This window comes from Eptatretus burgeri, chromosome 2 (assembly GCF_056783735.1).
Source record: "Eptatretus burgeri isolate ZD-2024b chromosome 2, Ebu_testis_v1, whole genome shotgun sequence".
Taxonomy (NCBI): Eukaryota; Metazoa; Chordata; class Myxini; order Myxiniformes; family Myxinidae; genus Eptatretus; species Eptatretus burgeri.
Window position 1 is genome coordinate 101685036 of NC_140962.1, and position 16731 is coordinate 101701766.

At 41.5% G+C, this 16731-nt stretch overlaps 1 protein-coding gene across 1 annotated transcript in view; it reads right to left on the reverse strand.

Annotated features, from left to right (window-relative positions):
* LOC147032688 (uncharacterized) overlaps positions 1-13702 on the reverse strand; it is a 150096-nt gene extending 136394 nt beyond the window's left edge. The window contains exons 1-2 of the mRNA XM_085870500.1: positions 13436-13702; positions 13246-13309 (exon numbers count right to left, since the gene is read on the reverse strand). Coding sequence (XP_085726626.1) covers positions 13246-13309; positions 13436-13460 — 89 coding nt within the window. The 5' untranslated portion in view covers positions 13461-13702. The remainder of the gene's footprint in view (positions 1-13245; positions 13310-13435) is intronic.
* Positions 13703-16731: the final 3029 nt, after the last annotated feature.

Below are 16731 nucleotides of genomic sequence, written 5' to 3' on the forward strand. Positions count from 1 at the left end.
TGGACAATTGGAATCATAGCCAAGCTAGACATCGAAGTGTGAACATCCTCGTCATGCCGAAGAAAAGTTTGAAGAATGCTGCAAATAAGTGTCCTGGCCGTGGCCGTGGACGCTGACGCAAGGACAATCCATTATACCGACGTCTTTCAGCCTATGAGTAACTTAAAAGTAACGTCTGTCGATGTGTGGCAACGATCGCGTAACGTGCCAACAACACGTTAATCATAGGTTAGAAATAAGTTTCGGGTACGCTAAACATTACCTCGGCGTGTCTCAACTTATGATTAACTTACAAGTAGCATGTGTTGACGTCTGTCAACGATCGCAGACCGTGCATACAACTTGTGGCCAGCGTAGCGGAACGTGAGTCATACGCTGGCATACATCGTGAAATTTCAAGCATGAAAAAATTTGAGGACCACCAAAAAGTACAACGTTGAAAGCCAACGTACAACGACGTATGGCAGTGTTTTTCAGCGTGCTCTCAATGTTATCAAAACTTACCCATAACGTATTCAACGTGTGCCAGCGTTTTAGAAAAAAAAATTCAAAAATCGGCATACGTTGGCTAAAACGTCAAGGTGTGACCGGGCCTTAAGTTCTGCTGAGAGATGCACTGCTCGGAACAAACCTGGAAACTTTAGACTCGTGAAAAAAGGTTGAGATGTACATAATCGCTGTCAGTTCCCGTTTTGCATTGTCCTTGTGTTTTTTGGTTCAGTACAACACTTTCATACTTTGTTAAGATCTCGTTTGCTTATTGTTCATAGATTTGTTACTGCAGAGGATCATTTCCATTTGTTCGATTTTAAACTGCGCTTATGTGTGTGCATTGCAATGAAAACAGTTACATTGATGTGCAAAGCGAGTTAAATGCCATGTACTCATTTCGTAATGCCAATTCTATTGAAAGTGAAGATATTATATGACTAGCAGAGTACTCGTCACTGACGGGTTCATCGCCGTCTCACTTCAAATGAGTGTGTATTGGAAGAAATGGGAATTCATTGTAAATATTCAGTGTGCATATATCACAGTAGGTGGAGCTGGAAACCTTGGCAACCTCGTTCCATTCCACCAGCGAAGATTTCCAATACATGCTTGTTGTACCTCCGAAGTACAATTTGTGATTGAGGGTGATGTTATGAAAGCTTGGCTGGGAAACTAATTTTGGCACGTTTTGGGCCTACCGCCTGATGGAAGATCCCCAAAGTTCTTTGCATGCCAACCGACCACCTATACCTCTCCACATCGCTTCTTCTGTCCCCAACTTGCCGGCCCTCACTATACTCCCCATAGCTTTGCTTTCGGCAATTTCAATTCAGTATTTCTCACAGCATTTCATTCTGGTTTCCCATTCGATGATTCATAGATCAGTCGTTTCAGTTTCACTTTTCGACATCAGTTTCACTTCGGGATATCAGTTTTGATCTGTCATCGCAACTTGTGATGCAATGCGAATGGTGCAGGAAAAAAACATCATAAGAAACGATTTTCAGGGGAATCTTTTTCATAGAGGGGTCTAAAGTGGCTTCAGGGTCTTAAAAGGTCAAAAGGAGGTCTAAAGTGTTTAAGGGTCTAAGGGTCTTAAATGGATCTAAATGTCTAAAGGGGTCTAAGGGTGAAAGAGCAAAAATGGTGTGAGGTGTCCAAATGGTCTGAAATTGTCCAAAGTCTAAAAAGGTCTATAGGTCTGAAAAGTGTTGAAAGGGTCGAAGACGGTCTATACGTCTCAAAAGGGTCTAAATGGATAGTAGAGGGTCCTCGGGTTATAAAGGGTCCAATGGTGTCTACAGACCATACAGGGTGTAAAGGAGTGAAGCTGTAGTGAAGAAATTACCTCATGTTGGTAAATAAATTAAATCTGAAGTGCAACACGACAATAATGGGCCAAATGACCTCCCCGTGACTGTTAAAACCACATATTTAGGTGCATCGTGGTTAAAAATCTGATCGTAGAAAGTTTCGTCATTAATTAACTTTGGGAGCTCAAAGCAGTGAGGTCAAAAACCAAAAAAAAAAAAACATTTCAGGTTTAAATAGAAAGATGGACATCCTATTTTCCTGTTGCAGCTTCTTCTTTCTCTTCGCAAGGAGGTGGCGTCACTTTTTTTTCTTCCATCGACCAGCTTACAGTGAGATCTCTCGGCAAAGCCATGACTAGTAGAGAAATGCTCAATCAGAACGTCATTCAAGGTTGTGGGAACCCTCACCCTCAAACGTACAAAAAGTCCTTTTACCTCTAGTTTTAAGAATCAACGAAAAAGGTCGTTACATAATGGCTCTGGAAACACCCCCCAACCCCCTGTAAGTGTAAAACTCAGATGTTTGGACATACACCCACCCCACCAAACTCCAAACCGCAACACCCACACGTTACGTACGTCATTTTTCAATGGCTCCTCAGATAAGACATCGTTAAGAGGTTGGAAATGTCGATAATATTGGAAGAAATGAATTATATCTCACCTGTGATTGAATATTTCTGTGATAGTGACCAGAAACCATTTGAATATCAGAAAAATTAATGGTTGCCAAGGTTACTGGCTCCACCCACGACGATATTTCCTCACTGAATTTTTTGCACTGAATTCCCGTTTCTACCAACAATACACACTCCAAAAAAATTTCTCATTTGAGGTGAGACATCTATGATGAAATTAATCAAACATCTACGATCAAAAAAAAAATCAAATCACGATGTTAACTTAGTTCTTTTAAACAATACGATGCATGCATATTGAGGTGTATATTTGGTGGTGAGCTAGGATTGCAAGCTTTTTATACAAACTCTTCACTCTTGAGAGTTACATCTTTGGATGAGCAATAAAATTACCTTTAAATCGATGTGTGGCGTGTACTTGTACTATGTTTGGTTTTTGAATGATTCACACATTTGAGAGGTCACGTGACTCCAACTTTGCCGATTTTACCGATCATGGGAAGGATTGAATTGACAGTTATTTTTCAAGGTTTTAATTGACAGTTATTTTTAATATTTGATACAATATTTGACAATGAGAGGTTACCACCTCCTCAAATATATCAGTATCCGGATTGAAATCCGAATGAAAATGGGCTTTTTATGAAGCATTCATTGTATGTATGGATCTTCCCTTGCTGAGATGGTGGCAGGTGGCATCTCGGGTGTTTATAATTTATGAATTGGGAGAAAAAGAGGATTTAAAACCCTTATATAGGTGCACTATGGTAAATAATGTGATCCCATAAAATTTTGTGGCAATTAACCTTCGGAGCTCAGAGGAGTGGGGTCATAAACAAACAAACAAACAAACAAACATACATTTCACTTTTACATGTAAAGATTGAGTCTTGGAGGTATTTATTTTGTTGGTTCGTTTCCGTTATAATGTGGCTATAATTATAACGTTGAATAATATCTATTATAATGAAGGTTGTGTTACTTGTTTGTTTCCATGGTGTAATCAGGCGACAAATTAAACCATTTGGGAGGTTGAGAGAAAAGGTATTTGCTCAACCTAATTGGCTGTCCAAGCTCACAATTACAAGAGCTTCTCTCTTGCGACCTTGTAAACTGCGACCCTGATGGTTATGACAGGATTTCATACATATATATATATATATATATATATATATATATACATACATATACATATACATATACACACACACACACACACACACACACACACACACACACACACACACACACACACACACACACACACACACACACACACGTCACTTAACGACGGGGATACGTTCTGAGAAATGCGTCGTTAAGCGATGTCGTCATTGTGCGAACATCATAGAGTGTACTCACACAAACCTCGATGGTGTAGCCGATTGCTCCTCGGCTACAAACCTGTACAGAATGTTACTGCACTGAATACTGTAGGCAATTGTAACACACATCCAAGATAGACGAAAGACGCGTTAGTTTTACCTTTGTGCTGTTCATGACGGCCATGTGAGTTGTTAGCGGATGCTGACAATTTCCTCTCACATCGATTATAGAAAGGTGAATAAATAGCGTTTGGATTTTATAAATAATCATTGCATCGATATTATAATTTACAAATGAAGAAACGAGCACCTGTCAGTTGTGTGATATATTTTCGGAACAGTGTGAATGTTTCAATAACATAAAAAGCTTGACTGAAAACGAATTTGTGTTTTAATTTTGACTGTAACAACAACGATATATTTGCGGAATTCTTCAATTCAAAGGTAATTTACTTGCTATAAGGTAAACGTGCAAAAAAAATTGGTCAAATAGGGCGAAAATAGGGGTGTTTCAGGATGTTAGGTCAACATTGGGTCAGTTTGAACGATGATTTTCTTGAATCCCGATTTAGCGCGACCCCGCTTTTTTCACGATGACATTTTATGGACCTCAATGATCGCATTATAATGGGGCCACACTGTAGATAGTATTATCATTATTATGTACTGGACATAATTGTATGTACTATACTGTACATACATATATATCATTATCAAGTATTATGTACTGTACATAATTGTATGTGCTATACTGTACATACATATATATATACATATATGTAAACACATACATATATATGAAGACCACAAGGGGAAAACCAGAGATGTCAGGATAAGTCAATTTTGAAGAAACTGAAAAACAAAGTTTCAAGACTTTGGTGGACTGTTTAATAACTGTCATATAGATTTCTTTTCCAGTAAAAGGAAGAGTGATCATTGGCCGATCAAATTAAGCAAGTAGCATTTGCCAAGCTTCTGTGTTATTTAATTTAAGAGCAAAGAACGAATCAATGTTGCAAACTGACATCACTGGTTATTCCCTTGTTTAATAATTGCCATGCAATTTTACCCCAGGATGTGTAGCAAATTCATGCTTGTTGGTTATTAGCATACATTACATGACTTTGGTGATCACAGATTATTTTTTTCAACATTAAACGGTCATTGTTTTTTTGTTTGATTGGTGTTCAACGCCATACTCAAGGGTATTTCGCTTATATGACAACGGATTCTCCATTTCTTACTCCGTACTACTTAATATGATGGAAAACCGGGAGTAAACCAAGGATAAACCACCCCCGCGATAGCCGAAGTCACCTCATGTGACTCCCTCATATACCGAAGCAGGTTGATTGGGCGGTGGGTACTCAGACGCGCTAACCATTAAGCCATGGCGTGGGTCCCATAAAAGTCACAATAAAGGTTTGACCAGGCTTGAACCACGATATGCACCAACTACGGAGCCCATGATGTAACCAAATAGGCTATTGTAGTGCTCAGAGTTTATGCTGTGAAAGTTTTACAACCTTTCATTTTTTAGTTTCTCAACTCTGAATATTATGGTGGAACAGTTAACATGAATGAAAGGGAGATAACCAAAAGTAAAGTACTGACAACTCTGGGTTTCTACTTGTTCAGCTTTGACAACACTTGTTTTTTCATTGTACGGCTAAACTTTATACCATATAAATTATGACACCCCTGGTTATTTGTTCAAGTAATATTGTGAGAGGAAACATTATGTTGCCAACTATTGACAGGTGTAATAACCCTGAAATTTATAAAAAGTGACATCACCGGTTTTCCCCTTGTGGTATATATATATATATATATATATACATATATAGATATATATATATATATATATATATATATATAGATATATATATATATATATATATATATATATATATATATACATACATATATATACATATATAGATATATATATATATATGTGTTGTTCTTCTTTCAGCTGCTCCCGTTAGGGGCCACCACAGCGGATCATCCGTTATGATCGCATACTGATTTGGCACAGCTTTTACGCCGGATGCCCTTCCTGACGCAACCCTGGTCGCCTCTTACGACACAGGGATAAGGATTGGGTTTCGCCATGATTCCGGGCTGCCCTACACCCTCTCATAGAGCGGCCCAGCGCAGAGCACCCGTCCTCTAGCGATCCTCCAACCCAAGCCTCTGAGGAGCCGGATTACAGGCGCACGCCACTACACCCGGTATATGTATGTATGTGTGTATATATATATATATATATATATATATATATATATATATATATATATACACACACACACACACACACACACACACACACACTCACACACACACCGACACACGCACACACACACACACACACACACACACACACACACACACACACACACACACTGTTACGGATCCGGGGTGGCGAGATTCTCACACAACTCTTGGCGCCACCCTCACCACCGCCGTCTCCGGGTTTATAACGCCAGCTGGCTCAGCATAGGCCTCGGGTCACGCGTCTTCAATCGCGACACCAACGTACCCCTGGACCTTACCGGTTGGGGAAATAGACCCTGGTTACAGACTGGTTTTGTCAGATGCCGAGAGTTTTCTGCTAGTCTGTAACCATTTTGGTTTTATATACCAATCAAACGGATTGTTCCTCAACGCGACACGAATTAATCCAAAGTGGCAACTTCATACGAATCAGCCAGATTTATTGGGGAACATCGGGGAACACAACACAAGCAAAGTATTCACGACAATGTTATTAACAATCTACAACCCGTTCTTAACTAGGGAACTACGGATTACAGGTTTCGAGGGGGTCCCTACCGAGATACACCTTAAACAACATGCAGACAAGACATAGACAACATGCAGACAAGACAGAGTACTTGGTGATGTTTCATGGACGAGAGGAAAGTGTCAAAAGCACGAATGTCGCTCGTAACGAGCCGATGTCCACCGATTCGAGCCCCCAAGCTCGAGCACGCCGCGTGGCAAGATGGCGGCGCTGTACTCTTTCTTCTCCAGGCACCGCTTGCGCACGCCCTCCTCAGCGTGTTCTGACCCCGCGCAATGTCAACGGCACAAGACCGTCAGATCGATGATGGGTTTCAGCTGGTTTCTCACAAGGTCCAGCATACAAGTCCAGGCCTGGCCTGTTCACCAGACCTCCTTCACAAAGCAGATCGCAGACAGACACAGCCATCCCCAAACAGCAGATCACAACTCCCACCAGTCGTCTCTCATCCAGCCGAGGGCAGACAGACCTCCTGCAGTCCTTTCCCTGCCTTTCCTTCTCCAGGCCACAGAAGGCAGACCCGGCGCGCCCAGGTCCAGTTTCTCTCCCGGCAGAATCACCACTGTCTCTCCTTCGTTCGCTCGCTTCCAAGCCACTGGCTCCTCCCCTTAGTTTCACTTCCTCTTTTTTTGGCCACTCCCTCTCTCAGCGCTGGGCGGTGTCTCACCCGGAGAGAGGAAGGAAGAAGAAGGAGCTCTCGATCCACCACCATTGCACAAACAAATAACAGCCTGTGACACCTGGGTTTTGGCCATGCAGAGAAGCCCGCCCACTCCACGCGTGTCTGGATTCGTCAAAAAGGTACTACACAAAGATCTTGCCTCGGAACGCGAGTTGCCGGTTCGGCGAGTAGGCGAACAAGCGCTTGTTCAGCCCATGCGAGAGTAGCAAGCGAGAGGAGGGACTGTGGTTCAAAATAAAAGGGGAGAAATGATTTATAAACCTAACGAAAAAACCATCACAATGCACCCCTTTGCTTTCCCACTACACACAAGGAGGGATTCTGTCTGCACATATACTTAATGGCATAACTAACTTTGGGACAACTGTATGTTTGTATGCATATGGTTCCTAGAACCGTAACAATATTATATATATATATATATATATATATATATATATATATATATACATATATATATACATATATACATATATATATATACATATATATATATATATATATATATATATATATATATATATATATATATATATATATATATACACACACATACATATATGGGCTGTTCCACAGTAATATGCTACATTTAAGGGTCTTATCTTCAGGAGCTATCACAGAATTCCTAAAGTATCCATAGAATACCACCAACATGTTTTGAGGTGTATATAAATGTAGATTATATGCTATTTATAGCAAAAAACCGCTATTGTCCGAAGATTAAAGCGTGCAGATAAAATTTTATTCACTGTGATGGGAATAAATCTTTGTCTTGTGTTATATTAAAAAACAAATAGATTTACCAAAAGTTTTATATGAACATATACGTTTTTAATTGAGACTGGTTTAGATTATATGTGTAAAAAGACTTGACTTAAGATATCCCACACCCTGAGTTTGCCAAAATTATACTTTAATGTGAATGCTGGGGGGTTGAAAACAGAGTAACAATCGTTATGCTATCGGTCAATTCGTCATTAAAGAAACAAAATGCTCAAGCTGCACAAGCTTTAAAAATACGGTCTTGTTATTTTTGTGATAACATAACTTAACCTAAATGATAAATGTGTAACAAAGGATAACATTAGTGGTAAGTCCATATCGCCGTAAAAGCTGTACAAAAATCTGGCTTTTCGATTGCGGTACAAAGTTTTACAGAAGGCTTTGAGCAGGTCAGAGGTCGTTTAATAATCATCACTATGAGAGCCTACACTAAACGCGAAGAACACCCCATCAATAAATTGTGCTGGGTTAGATTATCTTCTTCCTGTTGGATTCCAGAAGTGGAGGGGTCAGTCATTTATTTACCCTCATTTGCAAGATAAACTGGACTATGCATGTAACACAATGGTTACCCATTACTGTGGAAAGGCATATATATATATATATATATATATATATATATATATATATATATATATATATATATATATATATATATATATATATAACCGGGCGTAGTGGCGTGCGCCTGTAATCCGGATACTCGGAGGCTTGGGGTTGGAGGATCGCTTGAGGACGGGAGCTCTGCGCTGGGCCACGCTATGAGAGGGTGTAGGGCAGCCCGGAATCATGGCAAAACCCAATCCTTATCTCTGTGTCGTAAGAGGCGACCAGGGTTGCGTCTGGAAGGGCATCCGGCGTAAAACCTGTGCCAAATCAGTATGCGGATAACAGAAGATCCGCTGTGGCGACCCCTAACGGGAGCAGCCGAAAGAAGAAGAAGATATATACATATATATATATATATATATATATATATATATATATATACATACACACAGACACACACACACACACACACACACACACACACACACACACACACACACACACACACACACACACACACACACACACACACACACACACACACACCATAAAGTGCTCAGATATTTATTCTGCTGATATCACCAACTTGACTTTTACACATGACCAAAGAAGTCTGATGCTATGAAAAGACCAACCTTGCAAGGTGTTTGTCCCTGAAAGTGATTGAGTCTCACTGTGAAGCACGGCCGTGTAGGGAATTGCCTTCATACAATCTTAAATGGGAAGATCTGGTCTGACGGAGACATGGGAATGCGAGGTATGGAAAGCCGTTTTCCTCTATGTGCCATTGTGACGAGCTCAGCAGCTGTGGCATGGCGATGAAGGGCAGTCATTGTGTACCTGGATCCATTGCAATGACCAAGTCAAATTAATTGGCCTCCCCATCGCTTCGTTGACAGATTTAATCAAAAGACAGTATGTTGCACATCACAAATACATTGCATAACTATCTGTGAGTCTCAAAGAGGATATCAAATGAAGTGAAACACATGAAAGGGTCTTTTAGGTGATGTTGTGGCTATTGTGGTGGCCGTGGCTATTTGTTTGTGTGCTCCTTCGGTGTATTTTTTATATTTTTATATTACTCCAAGGAGGTATTGCTACATATAAAATGTTTGAGTGCTCCTTTCATGTCCTTCCAAAGGGTTCCCGCTGTTGAAAAATAAATATTAGCATTGGAGCCACGACAATGAGCTCCCATTCCCATTTCTTCTTCAATCACAGAAAGACGGGTTTTTAAAAGAGAATTTTCATGATTAAACAGACACTAATTTTTGTTCTGAGTAAATATACCATTCGCTTTCCAATGGTAGCAATTAAAAAATATTATATTATGACAGCAGGAACGGCTAAGGATGGACGGACGGATGAACAGCTACGGACGGACGGGGGTGGGAGGGGGGAGGGGGGAGATGAGGGTCAATTGTCTTATTGTAAATTAACAACTTTATGAATGTAAGTGAAACAAAGTGCTTAATTAAATAACAAGAACAGTTTATATTTTACTAGCAAATCCCACCTGTCGCTTCACTGACGGTAATATTAAGGGGGGGAGAGAGAGAGGGGGGTGGAAGAGAGAGAAGAGGTGGAGGGGAAAGGAGCGAGGAGGAAGGGTGAGCGAGGAGGGAGGGTAAGCGAGGAGGGAGGGTGAGCGAGGAGGGAGGGTGAGCGAGGAGGGAGGGAGAGCGAGGAGGGAGGGAGAGCGAGGAGGGAGGGAGAGCGAGGAGGGAGGGAGAGCGAGGAGGGAGGGAGAGCGAGGAGGGAGGGAGAGCGAGGAGGGAGGGAGAGCGAGGAGGGAGGGAGAGCGAGCGAGGAGGGAGAGCGAGCGAGGAGGGAGAGCGAGCGAGGAGGGAGGGAAAGTGAGGAGGGATGGGGGAAGGGAAGGCAGTGAGAGGCGAGAAGAAGGGAAGGTGGAGATGTACGTTGGAGCATCAATTACGATTCATACCGTCTCATCAAAATGATTCTGCATAGAATAACAGTGAAGAAGGATAAAAAATAATGTCTGAAATCCATTTTCTACCAGTGTCATACTACAAACACGGCCTGGAAACAAACTCCCATCCAGACACAAAAACTGCCCGGGCGCGTCCGAAGCCAAGCTGTCCGGAGACAAACACTGCTCGGACACAAACTCTGTCCGGACATAACCACTGTTCAGATATGTCCAGAGAGAGAGAGGAGAGGAGAGGAAGAGAGGAAGAGAGGAGATGTGGGAGGAGAGAGGGAGAGAGAGGAGGAGAGAGGGAGAGAGGGAGAGGGAGAGGTGGTAGTCAGGGAGTTAGCAGAAAGAATGTGTTATGTTTTATGAACACGCACGCACACACATTTATTACCTCTGCCACCGAAGGTGAAGGAGGTTATGTTTTCACGCCTTCTGTTTCTGTCTGTGTCTTGCAAAATTAAATATTTTTCAAGAACATTGGAAAGTCGATTTTGTCTGTCTGTTTGTCACCTGCAGGTCACAATTTTAAACTGATCTTCACCATATGGTAGTTTGTCATAAGGAAGAAACCGATTGTTTTTGAGGTCAAAAGGTCAACAACAAAGGTGGTATTTCTAAAATCCTCAATTTTCATCTGATTGACTTGAAATTTGAAGATATATATTTCAGGTCACAGAATTCAACCAGCCAATTATTTTGGAGTTCCACATAGGCCAGAAGGTCAACATCAGCCAAATTTCTAAAATTGTCAATTTTCATCAGATTCACTTGAAATTTGAAGAGTTGCATATCGGGTCACTGAATTCAACCACCAATTATTTTTAAGATCAAATTTGTTTTTTGGATTTTGCAAGTGTCGTGCTCTGCACGACGTCTTCTTGTTTGTTTATGTACAGGATATCTAAAAAAACGTTGTGGACGGATCTGGATGAAATTTGGTGGGCAAGTTGGGTGTGTGATAAAGACGAATCGATTTGATTTTGGTGAAGATCCGGATACTGGATTTTTAAAAAGTGATTCTTCACCGTTGAGAGATTGGGCCAAAAACGATACAGAGCACGATATCTCAAAAATGTAATGGGTCCGATACGTTTTCGTGGATCAGGCATTACGGGATGGAGGTATGCGCTCTACTGAGTGCTTTCTAGTTAGTAGAGATATTGAACACTTTTTTTTTTTTTTTTTACTTCCAACAAATGTTTTATGAGAAATAGCACCACAAAAGTGAAAATAACCCAAACTTATTTCTACACAGTTCTGTACATACAGACATATAAACAGTTGCCTTATTTTAGTATCATTAAAAAAAAAGCAACCTCCTCATATTATCCACCAACATTAGATGATTTGCCCCAGTTAACCTTTCTTCACAACTGCAGATTTCTTTTTTTTAAAGATCAAAAGCACACCGTTTTCATTAATGATGACAATGTACCGAACGACTATTATTTCTATTAATGGTTTCAACTATTCCCACCACCTTGTGGAGTTAGCTGGGGAAAGTTTCTGACTTCGAGTAAGTCTTGCACAAACCAGTTGGCCAAACCTGACTGATGATTTGGGAAAGAATTTGGAATTTGTTAAAAGGTGCTCGTGATAACTCAACTACTGTTCACGAAATAAACTGTGGGATCTTTAATGATAACCAATAACCAGTTCTGAGAAGTCACGTCTTCTGGCTCAACGTCCATCCGATGGACGGCGCACACATTGATGGCTCGCTTTGCACGTGAAACACAAGGATGACAGTTTATAGCCCGGTCGAGTTTGGAACCCATTAAGCCAGACAGCTCAAAAGCAGCGTCCACTTGAGGCCATCATGCCAACCCAAAACAATGCACAGACACATTTGAAAATTTAAGCCGTCACATCCAAACGAGCTTCATCTCTTCAAGGCACTCTGTTCGACCGCACAGGGTTTCACAGGCATTCCCCCAAATTAGCTCCTTCCTAATGTACAAGTTATGCCGTCAAATGAACGGTCGAGGTGTCTTACGAATAGATACATTCATGGTATTCCATTGTTTACCAAGATGGACATCACACGTTCGAAGGCACAGCAATTAAAATCCTCGAGCTGGTCAGGACGTGCGGAGTACACAGGCAAGGATATAAAAATTAACTTTGATTCTGGAGGGGGGGGCATCATACCGGTGCTCAATAAACACCACACGACTTCAACTTTATCAGTCAATGGACTAACGGACGTGGGATAAAAAAAAAAAAAAAAAAATCAAACTCATTGACGCAACAGGTAAAGAAAAAGGTCCACATGATGGTGTTCACATCATTGTTGTCATTACTATATGACAAAACAATGGTTTCCAGGCGTTTCTATGGCAACGATCCTGAACACTTCTCAGCGCACACTATTTGGATCCAAGCCAGTTTCGGCTCGTTGCGGTTACCACTCTCAAAATAAAACCCTCAACTTCAGCCAACCAGAGCCTGTGGGCGATGGAGAGCGGCTGAGAACTTCAGCGTGGATTTCGGGTCTCCAGGAGCCTCACTGGAGCCTCGCTGGAGCCTCACTGGAGCCTCGCTGGAGCCTCACTGGAGCCTCACTGGAGCCTCACTGGAGCCTCACTGGAGCCTCGCTGGAGCCTCGCTGGAGCCTCACTGGAGCCTCGCTGGAGCCTCGCTGGAGCCTCACTGGAGCCTCGCTGGAGCCTCGCTGCGATCACGTGGACACGTTTAATCTCTCGTTCTCACCTTTTCATCGGCTTCCCTTTCTTTTTGTGGTGTCGCCTCTTGCGCACTTTGACCGGGGTCCCACCTGGGTGAGAGGGCGAGGAGAGAAGCCGTCAGGTCATCGGATCGACATAATCGGATCGACTTGGTGATAAACGTGTTTGCAGCTCGGAAAATGAGAAAAAGTTTGCAGAAACAAAGGAAAACTTGCCAGGCAGCTTGATTCCTTCAGGCATGGCTTCGTAAACTCGAGTTCTCTCTCTCTCTCTCTCTCTCTCTCTCTCTCTCTCTGTCAGAAAGGAAAGGATCCTGTCTGTTCCTGACCCGTTCGAACAGAGCGTGGCTCCAAAGGCGGCAGGAAGACCGTCCCACGGATAATCACCGCATGGGGGTCCCAGTGAGTTAACGGGCTCCGAATCCTCTTCTTCCTCCGAAAACAAGCTCCTCCCACAGTATCCATCGTAGTCTTCTTCTTCTTCTTCTTCTTCTTCTTCTTCTTCTTCTTCAGCTTGAGGTTTCCTCAAATTTTAATGACATCTCAACCACGCACCTCAGCAGTTGGGGGGGGGGATTAAATTTCCCTTCACCAAATCAGAATTTTGTTCGCTTATTATCGAGTAAATTGATGTGGACAACTGCCTTTTTTCGACGATATAATTAAAGTTCAATTTTTGTGAGAAAGATCGAGGTGGGAAAAAAAAAACAATGTTGGTGATATACACCGCCTCAAAAATAAATAGCGACTGCAGTTGCGACTCGCGATCAATTAAGAAACCTCATTGTGATTGTATATATACTGACAGAGCAAACCAAAGTGTCGTCACTTGTACAATTTGTTTTGTCAAAGGTTGATGGCTGAATGATATATAGCAAAATGTTACGTCTCATTGTCTCACACGTACGAGGGGTATTTGTGCGTTTAAATCGGGGTCTTTTTCCTCACTCGAAAAGCCCCCTGTCCACAAGCACCCCGAAAGATTAATTTTAAATTATTTAAAATGAGCGGCGGTTTATTTTATTTTTAACGAATTAACACGCGAAAACTGCTTGTGTGTTTAATCATGATGAATGTGATTCATCGTCGGCTGGAAGAGGCCGATAAACATTCTCACAGGAACAGTTACCTCAAGCAGATCCATAAATTAAAATACATCGATCACCTCGTCCACCCAAGGAGGATGGAGCTTGTGTTTCCACTCCAATCTGTTTTGTTTGTGTGGTTGCTTGTTGGGTGGTCTCTAGGTACCCTTATTTTCACTTTCCATCTGTTTGTATGTAATGGACAGTTCTGGAGGCCAGAGGAGTCAACTGATTTTGATGAAACTTGACAGGTAGGTTCATACCCGAATCTTGTTCTATGCTTTTGAGCACCGTTGCTATGGACGTCACCGTTGCCTAGCAACGGGACTTTGAAATTTTAAAAAAAATCCTAAAAAATGTATTTCTTCGAAAATCAAAAATCGGCTTCCAGGCTTTTATGCGCACTATAATCAACCTCTGTCAAAAATTTTCAGCCCGATCTGTCAAAAACTGTATGACGAGTATGTAATTATGTCGCGACCACCCATGTCACCTACCGGCTTGTTTGTTTGTTTGTTTGTGAGCACGATATCTCAAAACGTGGACGGATTCGGACGGAACTTCGTGGACAGGTTGGGTACGTGACGAGGATGCATCAATTCGATTTTGGTGAAGATCTGAATCCAGAACTGCGTCTGAGAATTATTTTAATGATTAAAGTGATTCTTCACAATTGAGTGACAGGGCCAAAAACTACAGTGTCTAAAGTCTACGGACTCTCCACTCTACAGAAAGTCTACACTCTAGTACAGTGTCTACAGTGTCTATAGAAAGTCTACACTCTTCAGTGTCTATAGAAAGTCTACACTCTTCAGTGTCTATAGAAAGTCTACACTCTTCAGTGTCTATAGAAAGTCTACACTCTTCAGTGTCTATAGAAAGTCTACACTCTTCAGTGTCGACAGAAAGTCTACACTCTTCAGTGTCGACAGAAAGTCTACACTCTTCAGTGTCGACAGAAAGTCTACACTCTTCAGTGTCTATAGAAAGTCTACACTCTTCAGTGTCGACAGAAAGTCTACACTCTTCAGTGTCGACAGAAAGTCTACACTCTTCAGTGTCTATAGAAAGTCTACACTCTTCAGTGTCGACAGAAAGTCTACACTCTTCAGTGTCGACAGAAAGTCTACACTCTTCAGTGTCTATAGAAAGTCTACACTCTTCAATGTCTATAGAAAGTCTACACTCTTCAATGTCTATAGAAAGTCTACACTCTTCAGTGTCTATAGAAAGTCTACACTCTTCAGTGTCTATAGAAAGTCTACACTCTTCAGTGTCTATAGAAAGTCTACACTCTTCAGTGTCTATAGAAAGTCTACACTCTTCAGTGTCTATAGAAAGTCTACACTCTTCAGTGTCTATAGAAAGTCTACACTCTTCAGTGTCTATAGAAAGTCTACACTCTTCAGTGTCTATAGAAAGTCTACACTCTTCAGTGTCTATAGAAAGTCTACACTCTTCAGTGTCTATAGAAAGTCTACACTCTTCAGTGTCTATAGAAAGTCTACACTCTTCAGTGTCTATAGAAAGTCTACACTCTTCAGTGTCTATAGAAAGTCTACACTCTTCAGTGTCTATAGAAAGTCTACACTCTAGTACAGTGTCTATAGAAAGTCTACACTCTAGTGCAGTGTCTATAGAAAGTCTACACTCTTCAGTGTCTATAGAAAGTCTACACTCTTCAGTGTCTATAGAAAGTCTACACTCTTCAGTGTCGACAGAAAGTCTACACTCTTCAGTGTCTATAGAAAGTCTACACTCTTCAGTGTCGACAGAAAGTCTACACTCTTCAGTGTCAACAGAAAGTCTACACTCTTCAGTGTCTATAGAAAGTCTACACTCTTCAGTGTCTATAGAAAGTCTACACTCTTCAGTGTCTATAGAAGGTCTACACTCTTCAGTGTCCAGAGAAAGTCTACACTCTTCAGTGTCGACAGAAAGTCTACACTCCAGTACAGTGTCTACAGTTAGTCTACAGTGTCTACCGAAAGTCTGCACTCTACAGTGTCTACACTCTAGTACAGTGTCTACAGAAAGTCTACACTCTAGTGCAGTGTCTACAGAAAGTCTACACTCTAGTACAGTGTCTACAGAAAGTCTACACTCCAGTAGTGTCTACAGAAAGTCTACACTCTAGTACAGTGTCTACAGAAAGTCTACACTCTAGTACAGTGTCTACAGAAAGTCTACACTCTAGTACAGTGTCTACAGAAAGTCTACACTCGACAATGTCTACAGAAAGTCTACACTCTACAGTGTCTACAGAAAGTCTACACTCTACAGTGTCTACAGAAATTCTACACTCTACAGTGTCTACAGAAAGTCTACACTCTACAGTGTCTACAGAAAGTCTACACTCTAGTACAGTGTCGACAGAAAGTCTACACTCTAGTACAGCGTCTACAGAAAGTCTACACTCGACAATGT